At 44.4% G+C, this 17,199-nt stretch overlaps 1 protein-coding gene across 1 annotated transcript; it reads right to left on the bottom strand.

Annotated features, from left to right (window-relative positions):
- Positions 1 to 8,794: 8,794 nt before the first annotated feature.
- On the bottom strand, positions 8,795 to 11,291 carry LOC136191690 (uncharacterized protein in vnfD 5'region-like). The gene is made up of 5 exons (XM_065980067.1): positions 11,237 to 11,291; positions 11,049 to 11,167; positions 10,914 to 10,987; positions 10,276 to 10,655; positions 8,795 to 10,220 (listed from the first exon to the last, which is right to left on the bottom strand). Exons 2-5 carry the CDS (start codon positions 11,153 to 11,155, stop codon positions 8,811 to 8,813), a joined length of 1,971 nt encoding a protein of 656 aa, XP_065836139.1. The 5' UTR covers positions 11,156 to 11,167; positions 11,237 to 11,291; the 3' UTR covers positions 8,795 to 8,810.
- Positions 11,292 to 17,199: the final 5,908 nt, after the last annotated feature.

Below are 17,199 nucleotides of genomic sequence, written 5' to 3'. Positions count from 1 at the left end.
ATGTTACGCTCTCATGTATGTGCCGTAAGTCCTTATGAGTCGATGACGGATGTTACACTCTCATGTATGTGCCGTAAGTCCTTATGAGTCGATGACGGATGTTACGCTCTCATGTATGTGCCGTAAAACCTTATGAGTCGATGACGGATGTTAAGCTTTCATGTATGTGCCGTAAGTCCTTATGAGTCGATGACGGATGTTACACTCTCATGTATGTGCCGTAAGTCCTTATGAGTCGATGACGGATGTTACGCTCTCATGTATGTGCCGTAAGTCCTTATGAGTCGATGACGGATGTTACGCTCTCATGTATGTGCCGTAAGTCCTTATGAGTCGATGACGGATGTTACGCTCTCATGTATGTGCCGTAAGTCCTTATGAGTCGATGACGGATGTTATGCTTTCATGTATGTGCCGTAAGTCCTTATGAGTCGATGACGGATGTTACGCTCTCATGTATGTGCCGTAAGTCCTTATGAGTCGATGACGGATGTTACGCTCTCATGTATGTGCCGTAAGTCCTTATGAGTCGATGACGGTTGTTACACTCTCATGTATGTGCCGTAAGTCCTTATGAGTCGATGACGGATGTTATGCTTTCATGTATGTGCCGTAAGTCCTTATGAGTCGATGACGGATGTTATGCTTTCATGTATGTGCCGTAAGTCCTTATGAGTCGATGACGGATGTTATGCTTTCATGTATGTGCCGTAAGTCCTTATGAGTCGATGACGGATGTTAAGCTTTCATGTATGTGCCGTAAGTCCTTATGAGTCGATGACGGATGTTACGCTCTCATGTATGTGCCGTAAGTCCTTATGAGTCGATGACGGATGTTACGCTCTCATGTATGTGCCGTAAGTCCTTATGAGTCGATGACGGTTGTTACACTCTCATGTATGTGCCGTAAGTCCTTATGAGTCGATGACGGATGTTATGCTTTCATGTATGTGCCGTAAGTCCTTATGAGTCGATGACGGATGTTATGCTTTCATGTATGTGCCGTAAGTCCTTATGAGTCGATGACGGATGTTACGCTCTCATGTTTCTGCCGTAAGTCCTTATGAGTCGATGACGGATGTTATGCTTTCATGTATGTGCCGTAAGTCCTTATGAGTCGATGACGGATGTTACGCTCTCATGTATGTGCCGTAAGTCCTTATGAGTCGATGACGGATGTTACGCTCTCATGTATGTGCCGTAAGTCCTTATGAGTCGATGACGGATGTTATGCTTTCATGTATGTGCCGTAAGTCCTTATGAGTCGATGACGGATGTTACGCTCTCATGTATGTGCCGTAAGTCCTTATGAGTCGATGACGGATGTTACGCTCTCATGTATGTGCCGTAAGTCCTTATGAGTCGATGACGGTTGTTACACTCTCATGTATGTGCCGTAAGTCCTTATGAGTCGATGACGGATGTTATGCTTTCATGTATGTGCCGTAAGTCCTTATGAGTCGATGACGGATGTTATGCTTTCATGTATGTGCCGTAAGTCCTTATGAGTCGATGACGGATGTTATGCTTTCATGTATGTGCCGTAAGTCCTTATGAGTCGATGACGGATGTTACGCTCTCATGTATGTGCCGTAAGTCCTTATGAGTCGATGACGGTTGTTACACTCTCATGTATGTGCCGTAAGTCCTTATGAGTCGATGACGGATGTTATGCTTTCATGTATGTGCCGTAAGTCCTTATGAGTCGATGACGGATGTTACGCTCTCATGTATGTGCCGTAAGTCCTTATGAGTCGATGACGGATGTTACACTCTCATGTATGTGCCGTAAGTCCTTATGAGTCGATGACGGATGTTACGCTCTCATGTATGTGCCGTAAAACCTTATGAGTCGATGACGGATGTTAAGCTTTCATGTATGTGCCGTAAGTCCTTATGAGTCGATGACGGATGTTACACTCTCATGTATGTGCCGTAAGTCCTTATGAGTCGATGACGGATGTTACGCTCTCATGTATGTGCCGTAAGTCCTTATGAGTCGATGACGGATGTTACGCTCTCATGTATGTGCCGTAAGTCCTTATGAGTCGATGACGGTTGTTACACTCTCATGTATGTGCCGTAAGTCCTTATGAGTCGATGACGGATGTTATGCTTTCATGTATGTGCCGTAAGTCCTTATGAGTCGATGACGGATGTTATGCTTTCATGTATGTGCCGTAAGTCCTTATGAGTCGATGACGGATGTTACGCTCTCATGTATGTGCCGTAAGTCCTTATGAGTCGATGACGGTTGTTACACTCTCATGTATGTGCCGTAAGTCCTTATGAGTCGATGACGGATGTTATGCTTTCATGTATGTGCCGTAAGTCCTTATGAGTCGATGACGGATGTTACACTCTCATGTATGTGCCGTAAGTCCTTATGAGTCGATGACGGATGTTACGCTCTCATGTATGTGCCGTAAGTCCTTATGAGTCGATGACGGATGTTACACTCTCATGTATGTGCCGTAAGTCCTTATGAGTCGATGACGGATGTTACGCTCTCATGTATGTGCCGTAAAACCTTATGAGTCGATGACGGATGTTAAGCTTTCATGTATGTGCCGTAAGTCCTTATGAGTCGATGACGGATGTTACACTCTCATGTATGTGCCGTAAGTCCTTATGAGTCGATGACGGATGTTACGCTCTCATGTATGTGCCGTAAGTCCTTATGAGTCGATGACGGATGTTACGCTCTCATGTATGTGCCGTAAGTCCTTATGAGTCGATGACGGTTGTTACACTCTCATGTATGTGCCGTAAGTCCTTATGAGTCGATGACGGATGTTATGCTTTCATGTATGTGCCGTAAGTCCTTATGACTCGATGACGGATGTTATGCTTTCATGTATGTGCCGTAAGTCCTTATGAGTCGATGACGGATGTTACGCTCTCATGTATGTGCCGTAAGTCCTTATGAGTCGATGACGGTTGTTACACTCTCATGTATGTGCCGTAAGTCCTTATGAGTCGATGACGGATGTTATGCTTTCATGTATGTGCCGTAAGTCCTTATGAGTCGATGACGGATGTTATGCTTTCATGTATGTGCCGTAAGTCCTTATGAGTCGATGACGGATGTTACGCTCTCATGTATGTGCCGTAAGTCCTTATGAGTCGATGACGGATGTTACACTCTCATGTATGTGCCGTAAGTCCTTATGAGTCGATGACGGATGTTACGCTCTCATGTATGTGCCGTAAAACCTTATGAGTCGATGACGGATGTTAAGCTTTCATGTATGTGCCGTAAGTCCTTATGAGTCGATGACGGATGTTACACTCTCATGTATGTGCCGTAAGTCCTTATGAGTCGATGACGGATGTTACGCTCTCATGTATGTGCCGTAAGTCCTTATGAGTCGATGACGGATGTTACGCTCTCATGTATGTGCCGTAAGTCCTTATGAGTCGATGACGGTTGTTACACTCTCATGTATGTGCCGTAAGTCCTTATGAGTCGATGACGGATGTTATGCTTTCATGTATGTGCCGTAAGTCCTTATGAGTCGATGACGGATGTTATGCTTTCATGTATGTGCCGTAAGTCCTTATGAGTCGATGACGGATGTTACGCTCTCATGTATGTGCCGTAAGTCCTTATGAGTCGATGACGGTTGTTACACTCTCATGTATGTGCCGTAAGTCCTTATGAGTCGATGACGGATGTTACGCTCTCATGTTTGTGCCGTAAGTCCTTATGAGTCGATGACGGATGTTACACTCTCATGTATGTGCCGTAAGTCCTTATGAGTCGATGACGGATGTTATGCTTTCATGTATGTGCCGTAAGTCCTTATGAGTCGATGACGGATGTTACGCTCTCATGTATGTGCCGTAAGTCCTTATGAGTCGATGACGGATGTTACGCTCTCATGTATGTGCCGTAAAACCTTATGAGTCGATGACGGATGTTAAGCTTTCATGTATGTGCCGTAAGTCCTTATGAGTCGATGACGGATGTTACGCTCTCATGTATGTGCCGTAAGTCCTTATGAGTCGATGACGGATGTTACGCTCTCATGTATGTGCCGTAAGTCCTTATGAGTCGATGACGGATGTTATGCTTTCATGTATGTGCCGTAAGTCCTTATGAGTCGATGACGGATGTTACGCTCTCATGTATGTGCCGTAAGTCCTTATGAGTCGATGACGGATGTTACGCTCTCATGTATGTGCCGTAAGTCCTTATGAGTCGATGACGGATGTTACGCTCTCATGTATGTGCCGTAAGTCCTTATGAGTCGATGACGGTTGTTACACTCTCATGTATGTGCCGTAAGTCCTTATGAGTCGATGACGGATGTTATGCTTTCATGTATGTGCCGTAAGTCCTTATGAGTCGATGACGGATGTTATGCTTTCATGTATGTGCCGTAAGTCCTTATGAGTCGATGACGGATGTTACGCTCTCATGTATGTGCCGTAATTCCTTATGAGTCGATGACGGTTGTTACACTCTCATGTATGTGCCGTAAGTCCTTATGAGTCGATGACGGATGTTATGCTCTCATGTATGTGCCGTAAGTCCTTATGAGTCGATGACGGATGTTACGCTCTCATGTATGTGCCGTAAGTCCTTATGAGTCGATGACGGATGTTACACTCTCATGTATGTGCCGTAAGTCCTTATGAGTCGATGACGGATGTTACGCTCTCATGTATGTGCCGTAAGTCCTTATGAGTCGATGACGGTTGTTACACTCTCATGTATGTGCCGTAAGTCCTTATGAGTCGATGACGGATGTTATGCTTTCATGTATGTGCCGTAAGTCCTTATGAGTCGATGACGGATGTTATGCTTTCATGTATGTGCCGTAAGTCCTTATGAGTCGATGACGGATGTTATGCTTTCATGTATGTGCCGTAAGTCCTTATGAGTCGATGACGGATGTTACGCTCTCATGTATGTGCCGTAAGTCCTTATGAGTCGATGACCGTTGTTACACTCTCATGTATGTGCCGTAAGTCCTTATGAGTCGATGACGGATGTTATGCTTTCATGTATGTGCCGTAAGTCCTTATGAGTCGATGACGGATGTTACGCTCTCATGTATGTGCCGTAAGTCCTTATGAGTCGATGACGGATGTTACACTCTCATGTATGTGCCGTAAGTCCTTATGAGTCGATGACGGATGTTACGCTCTCATGTATGTGCCGTAAAACCTTATGAGTCGATGACGGATGTTAAGCTTTCATGTATGTGCCGTAAGTCCTTATGAGTCGATGACGGATGTTACGCTCTCATGTATGTGCCGTAAGTCCTTATGAGTCGATGACGGATGTTACGCTCTCATGTATGTGCCGTAAGTCCTTATGAGTCGATGACGGATGTTACGCTCTCATGTATGTGCCGTAAGTCCTTATGAGTCGATGACGGTTGTTACACTCTCATGTATGTGCCGTAAGTCCTTATGAGTCGATGACGGATGTTATGCTTTCATGTATGTGCCGTAAGTCCTTATGAGTCGATGACGGATGTTATGCTTTCATGTATGTGCCGTAAGTCCTTATGAGTCGATGACGGATGTTACGCTCTCATGTATGTGCCGTAAGTCCTTATGAGTCGATGACGGATGTTACGCTCTCATGTATGTGCCGTAAGTCCTTATGAGTCGATGACGGATGTTACGCTCTCATGTATGTGCCGTAAGTCCTTATGAGTCGATGACGGTTGTTACACTCTCATGTATGTGCCGTAAGTCCTTATGAGTCGATGACGGATGTTATGCTTTCATGTATGTGCCGTAAGTCCTTATGAGTCGATGACGGATGTTATGCTTTCATGTATGTGCCGTAAGTCCTTATGAGTCGATGACGGATGTTACGCTCTCATGTATGTGCCGTAAGTCCTTATGAGTCGATGACGGTTGTTACACTCTCATGTATGTGCCGTAAGTCCTTATGAGTCGATGACGGATGTTATGCTTTCATGTATGTGCCGTAAGTCCTTATGAGTCGATGACGGATGTTACACTCTCATGTATGTGCCGTAAGTCCTTATGAGTCGATGACGGATGTTACGCTCTCATGTATGTGCCGTAAGTCCTTATGAGTCGATGACGGTTGTTACACTCTCATGTATGTGCCGTAAGTCCTTATGAGTCGATGACGGATGTTATGCTTTCATGTATGTGCCGTAAGTCCTTATGAGTCGATGACGGATGTTACGCTCTCATGTATGTGCCGTAAGTCCTTATGAGTCGATGACGGATGTTACACTCTCATGTATGTGCCGTAAGTCCTTATGAGTCGATGACGGATGTTACGCTCTCATGTATGTGCCGTAAAACCTTATGAGTCGATGACGGATGTTAAGCTTTCATGTATGTGCCGTAGGTCCTTATGAGTCGATGACGGATGTTACGCTCTCATGTATGTGCCGTAAGTCCTTATGAGTCGATGACGGATGTTACACTCTCATGTATGTGCCGTAAGTCCTTATGAGTCGATGACGGATGTTACGCTCTCATGTATGTGCCGTAAGTCCTTATGAGTCGATGACGGATGTTACGCTCTCATGTTTGTGCCGTAAGTCCTTATGAGTGAATGACGGTTGTTACGCTCTCATGTTTGTGCCGTAAGTTCTTTTGAATCATACCTTTGTGAGAGGGCAGGCGTTTCATCCTTTTCAAACCCCTTGAGCCTGACCTATTAATGTCAGGCCACCCTCTCACAAGGAGTAGCGATTCGTCTTCTTTCCTCTACCTCCTTTTTCCTCTACCTCCTTTTTCTAGAAGAAAAAAAAGAGAATTTAGAAGCAGGTGCAACGTCTCGAGAAAGATCTTTCTTCAGCAAATTTACTTGTTTTCTTGTGACTCGTATGAAAATGTGCAAAAGTTCCCTAAGATTGTAAAAACATGAAGAAAAATTAGAATTTAATTTTCAACTTCACTTTCGTTTTTGAGCCTAAGAAAATGCAATTCAAGTATTGATGTATTGATTATATATATTTACCTCAGCAAAGATTTATTTTCTTTTCTATTTTCATCGACGTCTTCTTGAGAAAATGGGTAGAGAGAGATGACGTATATTATTAATTCCTGGCGAAAAATCTGAAAATAATTGAGAACAGTTTAATATCAATAAAGTACCGCGCGTCGATAAACGAATTAATTCAACTTGATAATGACGTCAAAGATATTGAGACTTCTAAAAATAATTTTCTGATTGAGTGATTTCAACAGAATCAAAACGCACTTTTTGGACGTGAATTACACTTTTGGAGCCTTGAAATTCTTCTTAAGCCCTTCGACACACTGACGTTCTTTCTTCAGGCCACTTCGACGGCCACTTACACTATTAGTACATTTTCTCATTTGACTACATGCATCATATTTAACTATAAAAAACTATAGCAAAACGCATAAAATATATTGGCGTAAAAGGCACGTACAGAGGGAGAATGCATACGCGGGGACCCTTTATCCCAAGGGCAATCCCACCGCGGGGCCCTCTCATCCCCCTTCCATTTTATTAATTATTAATTATGAAGAAGAAGAAGAAGAAGAAAAAGAGATTAAATGATGATGATAAATAATGATGATGATGATAAATGATGATGATGACATTGATGATATAGGGGGCGGTTAGCAAAAGTGTTGCACGTGTTTAGCTGAAGTGTAGGACCCCTAAAGCTTGGTGGATGCTTCCTATTGTCTATATCTCTTTTAGCATCCTAAATGCACCACTGCTTTTTCCCTATTCTATAGTCTTCCCTATCCTATTCATGACGCACGCCCCATTCGCCGGAACGGGGTGCGTCATCGCGAGCGGCTCGAACCTCTAACTACAAAAGTCGCTAAAAATAGCCGCTCGCCAAACGGAAATGACGTAACACGACTTCACGAACAAAGGACACGGACAACACTGAAAGGATTCTCTAAGGAGGGACGATTAGCGTTTAGACATTAGTCCTAGCTAGTGTTATGCGCGGACGGAATGCGCTTGGGGGCCCCGGCCTAGGGGAATAACACGCACCCACACAAATATGCATGCGTACACGAGAAACAACCGCGCGCGAACTAAAAAAAGGAGCTACAAATTCCCCCGCTTGGTTTGCGACTTCCTCTTCGCTCCGATGAGCTCTTCGATCTTCATTCTCCGCGTCGGCGCGTCGTGTCGTCTCGCATTCGCCGCGTCCACGCGCGTGCGAACGATCTGGAAAGAGAATTCGACGCTTGCATAGTGAATAGACGCGATTTGCTTACCGTTTTCGTGAGAGCGGCGTGCTTCGTGCGTGCCTCGCGCGCGTTCTCTCGCGCGGCGATCTGCGCGTCTAGAGACAAAGGGACGCTGCGATCGAGCACTCTGGCTGGACTTACAGCCTTGCGCTTCGTGGCTTAATTCGACGTTCGCCACGTCGTCCAGCTGCCAGCCGTATCAGTCCGGACACGCGCTCGCGAGAGAATGAAGTTTTGTGTGCGATGCGCTCTCGCTTCGTCAAACGGCCGACCAATGGGATGACGCGCTGCTACAGCGTAATTTGGTGTTTGGCAGCTGCGAGCGATTCGATTAGATGAGGACGTCATTTGACCAGTGTTCCGTACGTTCGCCAAATATGGTCATTTCCGGTTACGCCAGGAAAAGAATCTTTAGTGGAATACCGCTACTGTATGTTCACTGACGTTTTTTGCTCGCTGACGTTTTTAGCGTCTTAGATATGCTGACCTTTTGTCCGTCGCATGACGTTGCCATGACGTCGATCACCCTCACCATAGTCATAATGACATTTGACACATAACTCATCACACAATGCACTAACTAACACAGAAGGGCGGTTCACAAACTACACGTGAGGTCAGAAAATGAATTCCTCAGATATTGAGGTTGTCTTGGTTACCGTTTTTTTCTCTTCGTCGACGCTGACGTTTATTCCAATCCCCCATTTGGGAACGGACTTCCATTTCGACAATATCTCATCCCACTTCTTTCTTTTCTCGCTATTCTTAGCCTTTATCATTTTCTCATTCAAATACTTTCCGTACTTTTCAATGCATTCTTGCTTCTTTATTAGCTCAAGTCCTTCGTCGACGCTCTTGGGATTCTTTTTGAATTCAAATATCATTGCGCATTCTGGTGAAATGAAGACCAAATCTGGTCTAACATTTTCTTCAACAACCTCTTCAGACCCCAGATAAGATGAATTTGGCGCAAAAATGTTTAAAGCACCAATGTACATTGACTGATAGAATTCTCCCTTTCGTCGCATTCCTTCGTCCTCTCCGTCTTTCCATTTCATCGCAACGTCAGCCGGAATGCTCTCAACCAAACTGGCAAATACTTTTGCAAATTCAGGAATATTTCTCTCTGTCAGGGCCATCCGCATTTTAATCATTTTAGTGCTAGTAGACCCATCTCCATACACACCCAGCAGATATATATCTTCAGTAAAGTGCTGCCGCACATTCTCATTTGTGAAAGGAACGCCCGATTCCTTCCCTGCAGAACGCCGACGCCGGAGAATACCAAGTTCCCACAGTAGAAGCCGCATTCGGCTATCAGTGGGATTCTGCAGCAAAGATAAAAGACTGTCGGGCGTGTCTAATCTGCTTGGCACTTCTCCGCTCAGTAATTCGTAGAAACGAACAAAATCAAGAGAATCGACAATACGAAGCAGTAGCGTAGGCCAACCCGTTGAGTAAGGGGAAAACTTCTTGAAAGTCAAAAACTCGTTGATTGAATGAGGATGATACACTTGAGTGGCAGGAAGATTCTCACGACCCCAATTGTATCCATCGTAATATCGCGCTATTTTATCCATCAAGTCCTCCTCTGTCATCTCCAGCTCTTTGGCAATGACCTCAATTTCTGGAGAATACGTCGATTTAATTTCTTCTCGAGTGAATCCAAGAATTGGGCCAAGATCGGGGTAATCGTCAATATCTTTTAGGTCATTCGAGCCAGAATGAATACTCATCTTTTGCAAGTACGTGATTCCGGTCAAAAAGCGGAACCGGATGATGTGAGAGGACGCTTTCAACTGTCTGTAGAAGTCTGACAGAAAGTCTTGGCACGCTGCCGCCAACTCCACATCATCTGCGACCCAATTGGCGAGCATTGGTGAATCATACTCATCAACGAGAACGACAATCTCCTTTCCTTCCTTAGCATAGGTTTCCTCAAATAATCTGCGGATCATTGAAACAGAATCGTTTGGTAATCCAGGAGTATGAATGTCAACTCCTCTAGCCTTAGCAATGTCAAGCAACTAAATAACAACCGTTATCTATTAGCATTCATTGCATCATTCAAAGGATTCTCACCAATGAGACTAAAGATGACTTGACCCCCTCAATCGTAGACCCACCAAGATGACTCATATCCAACTTGATAACGGGCCATTTGTCCCACTTCACTTCCGGATCATTGTAAATTGCCGTTCCTTTAAACGCTTCCTTGTTTCCTTTGAAATATTCCTCCAAGGTGCTCACAAGAAGACTCTTTCCAAAGCGACGAGGTCGATTCACAAAGAATTCACTGTGAGGGTGGGTGACGAGACGTTTGATGAAAGGCGTTTTATCAACGTAGATGAGGCCATACTCAGACACAAAAGGAAAGTGCTGACCCCTCAATATTCTTCTCTCTTTTTCACCATTGGAAACAGAGGAGAAATATTTATTTTGCTGCTGAGTTGATTGAATTTCTAATAAAAATACCGGTACCATTGATATAATCATTCATAAGGAGCATTTAATTAAGCCAACGCATGGTGCCCTACCATCCTTGTGTACCTCAAATATGGGGCACGCTCTAAGGGGGCCCCCGTTTGGCTTAATGGCTTGGAATTTCTAATATTTTACTAGAACTTGAGTACCTCTACTTGCCCTGGCAGTAGTGCATTTAAATAAATCCACAGGTCTTGTGTAGCTATGTTTTCCAAAACTCTTACTAGATATCTCACCTGGAGTCAAATGCAAGGCAATGGAGGAGAGAGGCAATGTCATAGGCGAGCGAGATTTTCCTGGAAACGACATCCTAAAGGGAGGAAAAAATTCGAGATGAGAATCGGAAAGAAAGAGCAACTATATCAACTCACGGATACGTGCGCGAACCCAAAGACGCTTTTGGCGGCGATTCGGGGCGAGCTGCACCAAAAGGGAGCCAACTTCTCCATTGCCTCATATGTCGCACGAATTGGGTCATTTTTCAAGTCGACTGGCGATAGAAGAAGGAAGAGAAAATGCATGGGGGCGCAATCGCGTGCGATTCGAACGGCAAGCTTACGAAAGATCGTCCGCGAGCGTTGTACAGCGTACAGAAAGTCGGAAACGAAGGTACAGTATACGGGAGATCAGGGAGAAGACTACGAGCGCAGATCCCTTTGCGTAGGCGTGGCTTTTGAGCTGCACAGTCGCTATGTAGCGACGGTAGCAGTTAGTTGAATAGAGTTTTAGCAATACGTAAAGACGCTTCTACTTTTAACGTGCAACCACTTTCCAACGCTGTGATATTTCTCGCTGTAGCAAAATTCCTAAAAGAGATGATCATCATATTTTGTCGCGGCATTTTTTTTCAAATGATGGACTTCTATATATACGCACTCTGATTTGGAGTGAGGGCAGTCTGCAGGAGAGGTGAATGGTCTCGATCGCACCCTAGAGAGCGAGGGGACGAGTTTTTGTCTTAGGTTCTTATGGTAACCGATATATTTATTGTCAGAAAAATGAAAAAGCACAAGGATCTTGTCTCCATCTAACGTCGATCTTCAGTTGTTAGGCGCAGCGGCGCATATGCATGCACAACGCTTTCCTTACATGCAGCGAGTTAATCCACGTACGTGATATCGTCCTCGTCAATCATGCAGTATGGCTTTTGCTGCCTTCGCCCTTGAAAAAACCGCTTTTAGGCCAACAGACCAACAGAAAAGAGCTAGAAAGCATGGTGTATGCGCACAGGCTAATTGTGATGCGAAACTTGGGATGTTTTCTTTTCTCACTCGGGTTCTCAAGCACCGTCTGCCGCCTGGAGGTTCCGCGACGATTGGAAGCTAACGCGCAGGAAGTGGCCATGGTAGGCAAGTGAACGCGCATGAAGTGAAGCAAGTGACCTTCGCGCAGGAAGTGACCCAGTCGCTATAGAAAGTGGACACTCGATCCGTATCGGCCACCCATATATATTACGTACTAGCTGGAGCGATTCTTGACAGAGTTTAAGGTTGGGAGAAGCTGGTTCCTTTATCATAATGCTCTTTGCTGCTGCACTGTTGCTACTGCAGCACTCAATTGGCCAAGTGCTCTCCTCACGTAAGTGTCGATCCAAAAACGAAGCGTGCGAAGGGTTGGGGGACAAGTCCCGAGAACTTGCGTCGATGCAGCCTAATCTTATTCATGCATTGCAACTTTATTTTCTGAAGATGTTGCAACTTTATTTTCTGAAGATGAGCGCTTGGGAGATCTGCGCTTGGCTGGAGGATCGACCTACGAAGGTCGCGTTGAAATCTACTATGGCTGGGTTTGGGGAACCGTTTGCGCTGAAGAGTGGGACTTGAACGATGCGCACGTAGTCTGTCGTCAACTGTTCGGAACGTCGGCTTCTTGGAGCTCCGGGTATCTATATAATAAGTTTTCTCCGAAGTTTTCGGGACCAATTTGGCTTGATAATGTGCGATGCTCTGGATCAGAGTCACGTTTGGACCAATGTTTCCATAATGGCTGGGGTGTTCATAACTGCAATCACGACCATGACGCCGGCGTCAGATGCAACAGTAAGTTGACGACACTTTACAAAGATTTTAGATATCTCACACATGGAATATTATGACACATTAGAAACATTTATTCAAAGTACTTTCGTACGTAGTTGATTGTCAAGTCAATAGCTGGAGCGCATAGGGTTCTTGCGACGGATATTGCCACGATACTACAATCCGATGGAGATATCGTTCTGAATGGCAAAACCAGTATGCAAACGGAGCAAGCTGTCCAAATCTTGCCGACTCGCAGCGCTGCTGGACAGATAACAAAGCTTGCAAAATAAACGGCATTTTTTACGCTCAGTCGCAACGGCAGTCTTCAATTGGCAATGGAAACTGTCTGGTAACCGCCGTCAAACAAGCTATGCGTGGGTTGTTGTTGCTTCAGTAAGGTTTTCTCTGGGAATGCAACCAATACTTCTCGGCACATGCGTGGGCGCGCGTTTCAAATGGATCACCGTGCAACCGCTACTCATTACCGTGTATTACGGAGGAATGCAGGGACGGGGTGTGCAGCGCAACCCTTCCCTCAGGTCACTGTTCTATTGGCAATCGGTGCTACAAAAAAGATGATACAAATCCCGAGAGCCAGTACTCGCAATGTCAGGTATATTTTCGATTTAGCGAGGTCTTAACTATACAGTGCAAATTAAATTGTCGCTCAACTTTAAGGTTTGCTACCCTAGTCAGTCTACTTCTCAGTGGACCCTTCTCTCAAGTCACTGCCTCATTGACAGTCGGTGCTACAGAAAAGATGATAAAAATCCCGAGAGCCGATACTCGCAATGCCAGGTATATTAATTTCGTAGTTAGTGCAATCTTTTCTCGTGCCAAAAACTGTCGTTCGACTTCAAGGCTTGCGATCCTGACCAGTCTACTATCCAATGGACGACGACTCGCGGCGGCATCTCCTGCGACGACGACAATTTCTGCACGCATTCTGATAAGTGCACGTCGCGTGGTCTGTGCGTTGGCATGGAAATGCCCGAGCAATGTTGGCCGGCGACGCTAGACGACTTACCTCCTAACTGGGATCGTCTGTCGTGTAGCAACGGCGACTTGTGCGCCTATCATTTGGACCCTGTTAATATGTCCACACCTGAGTGCCCCAACAACGGGATCGCAATTCCGCACGACAAATGTTCATTGGTATGTCAAGCGTGCAATGAAACGAGCATCGTTTGCAAAACAATACACGGATTCGGTTGCTTGCCAGATGCAACAGCGTGCGGATGTACCGTAGTAATGTGGGACGTCTGCTTCGACAACAACACCGTGATTCAGAATCAGGTTCGCCATCCGTGCCAGTATTGTCATCTTAGTCGAAACTATCGTTCTTTGATGGAGTATGCAACTGACCCTGAAAAGAGCGAGAGTGAAAATTGTGCTCGAAATGATGATGATGATTGCGGCGTCTCCGTAAGCTGCATTGGAGATGTGGGAGCGTCTGGGGATTCCGTTCCGGCTCCCCTAATGGTAATTCCTTTTACTGGAACCTGCAAGCCGTAGCTTAACTATACATTTTATCACGGTCCTTCCAATAGATTAGTAAGTTTCAATAGATAAACATGTAACGAAATTATAACGAAAATGCAATAAATATTCACGAATATCACCCTCTGCACCCAAGAAACGGAAAAAGGAGAAAAGTAGTGCACAGTGAAAGCCGTCGTCGCCTATATAGCCAAATGTACTATACACTCTGAGTTGAGCGCGTCTAGCTTCAGAAAAACTGCTTGTCTAAAATGTACAAGAACTTTAAAGAAAATAGTTTTAAGACGATGCGGGGACAAATGTGTATGCTAACAACTCGAAAGAGCCATTAAACCCACTGGCAATGAGATTCTACACGCAAGTAAAGGGTCCAACCAGTCCCTAGATTGCTTCATACCACTTTCCTGCATGAATCTATAACGTCTCATTCAAAAGGATCGAGTTCGCACGGATCCGAGAGTGCACTCGCCATAGCCGTATCACAAACGAAACACACCGTCATTTTTTAAAGCTTTGCGATCATTTTCCAATAATTTTCTGTCAGAATAGACGTCTACTTGATTTTCAAGCACATGGATCTCATCTTTGGGGTGTGTTGGAAGACGCTTGACTAAAATCCCAAGTTCGATCGTTCCTAATATCTACCAGAGAAAGGATTAAGTAGCCTTTATGAGAGGAGACTAAAACCACAGCTACTCAGAAAAAAATTTGGTGAGGCCCCTTTTGAGGGATTATTATCACCCGGGCCACGAGACTCTTGCCTGCGACGGATGCGGTAAACGTCGTACGCACGTATACTTCTAGTAGAAACAAGACATGCCTCTAAGCTTGCTACACGTCGTCGGAGTAAAGCATCCGATGCATGACAATGGAAAGACAAGCCTCGAAGCAGAGAAGGGTATTTTTGAGTCTAGCTCGATGAAGATTCGATGAGCTCCGTCGAATGTCTGTCTCAGCGTAGACCTTCAGTATGCCTTCAAACGGAAAGATCGACTTCCGCTTGCAAGGCTTTCCTTCTGCTTTGAGATGCGAAAAACAGCTCAGGAGACCCCTTAGGGAGCCTCACTTTTGTGGAAACGTTATCTCCACGCAATATTACTTCGAATTGTCTTCGACAACTGTCGCTGACGCCAAAGAAAGTACCTCGCGAAAATTCTAGTCGAAAATTCGCCAGAGCTCTGCCGTTTGCCCGGATCAAAACAGGAGAGTCCCGGAGACGAACCTAAAGTGGACTTCCACGCCATTCTCTATAATCACGAAACAGCGAACGATCTGTACATAACGAATTCCTGTGGTACGAAACAAATTAAGTCTTCGAGTAGGTGGGTTTCCATTCAACTGTAACGCGTGATCGACTTCGAAGAGCCAAGGATGTCATGCATCTAGCGATTAATATTAGCTGGTACGAGAATTCGACGGATAGAAATTGCAGCAAGTAACGCTGGGTACAAAAAGAAGGCGTTAGATACTCGAGAGCCGTTTGAGTGCCAGATTCCAGTCATTCCACTTAGAAAATTTATCATTCCACTTAGAAAATTCATCTAGCGCAAGCCTTCTTGTTCTGAGTGGACTGAGCTTCGGAGCTATTTAGAGTGCATGTTCATTCCTTTTCATAGTTGCAATTTCATCAGCTACTACAGTATATGTGATTAGGCTCTTTTCGATCTTTCTCGATCTACTAAAACATTCTTATAGTTTCATTATTTTTCTATTTATGAGTTATAGGTTACTCGACTCCCATTCCCTATGTTTCCATTATTAATTTATGAGTCATAGGTTACTCGTCTTCCTTTCCTTATGTTTCTACTATTTCGCTATGAGTCAGAGGCTGCTCTTTTCCGTATAACCGTCAACGAAAAGGTAAACTTTTGACCCAATTTTTCTGAGGTAGCATTTCGTTCTTATACAGTACACACTAAAGCATTGAACACTACCAAATGCGCGAGGTATTGAAACCTTAATAAAATTAATCTTTTCCTATGGCTACTTTACTTCCTGCGTGAGGGATAACTATATAAATTGCACTGAAGACTTGATATTAGCATTAGCGACAGAACGAAAAATTAAAAATTTTTGTTGCACTTGGATAAATATTTGCAAAACTGACGAAATTTTTGCGCTGATGCCTTCAACAGAACTGTAGCGCAACCGTTCGTCGTTCCTTAAACTAAAATGAAAATAATCGTTGAAAGCAAATTTCTGAAGGTTTGCGTACATTAGTGTGGCATGAGATCTTTCTTTGCCGGCGATAAGACAGCTTTCCAACAGAGTGTTTCTGACAATATTAGTAGAGCAGGCGATGTGGAGACGTCGGTAAAGCTTACTGCTCAGGCAACGTTTGAATAGTTGCGAATGCTTTGGGACTCAGTGAGCAACGCGCACTTTTTCTGTGAAGGAAACAATGTAGGTTTTCATTTGATATGTATTTTGACAGTTATTTTAGTAATAACTCTTTGCAGTGACGTGCAGTGGCGAATTTTGGCTCTTTCACAAATTTCGAGTTTGACAGTAACCGTCATAGGCGTTCTCAAAGGACGTTTATATCTAATTCAAATTTTTATCAAATCCGTCAAACGACTTACTTGAAAGCCCAAAACACAGAGGCATTGACACAACAACCATAGACATAAATTTCTTTCAGTGATTTTTGTTTAAAACTCCTTCTGCGCGCAGGCGTTCGACACACCTAGCGTTGCAGAAACAAACGAATACGCCAAAGAGGTACGTGGTTGAAAGCTAGTACACCGGCTAATCGAGCAATTTTGATCGGCTCTGAAGTGTAAAAAAATTAAGAAGTCCATCAGGGATATTATATTTTGGTTCAGTTTGATAGACGACTCTATCTAACATACGCTGTATTAAAGCTACAAAATATAGAAATTTTACCTTTACCAAATAATTAAAGATGATAGGCGTGAGTTCCTGCCTGTTCAAGGTCCCTCTATAAATCGCAACTAACCCCGCATCACTCTGAATTTCAAATGAAAACTGCATCGTTTAC

The sequence above is a fragment of the Oscarella lobularis genome, chromosome 10 (genome assembly GCF_947507565.1).
Source record: "Oscarella lobularis chromosome 10, ooOscLobu1.1, whole genome shotgun sequence".
NCBI classification, from domain to species: Eukaryota; Metazoa; Porifera; class Homoscleromorpha; order Homosclerophorida; family Oscarellidae; genus Oscarella; species Oscarella lobularis.
The sequence above is the reverse complement of the archived record's forward strand: the minus strand, read 5'-3'. Positions and strand labels throughout refer to the sequence as shown.

Coding starts and splice junctions, on each gene's coding strand:
- LOC136191690 (XM_065980067.1), bottom strand. CDS start 11,155: ATGACCCAATTCGTGCGACATATGAGGCAATGGAGAAGTTGGCTCCCT. Junction 10,988..11,048: donor TTGGGTTCGCGCACGTATCC/GTGAGTTGATAT, acceptor TCCTCCCTTTAG/GATGTCGTTTCCAGGAAAAT. Junction 10,656..10,913: donor TGCCTTGCATTTGACTCCAG/GTGAGATATCTA, acceptor TATTTTTATTAG/AAATTCAATCAACTCAGCAG.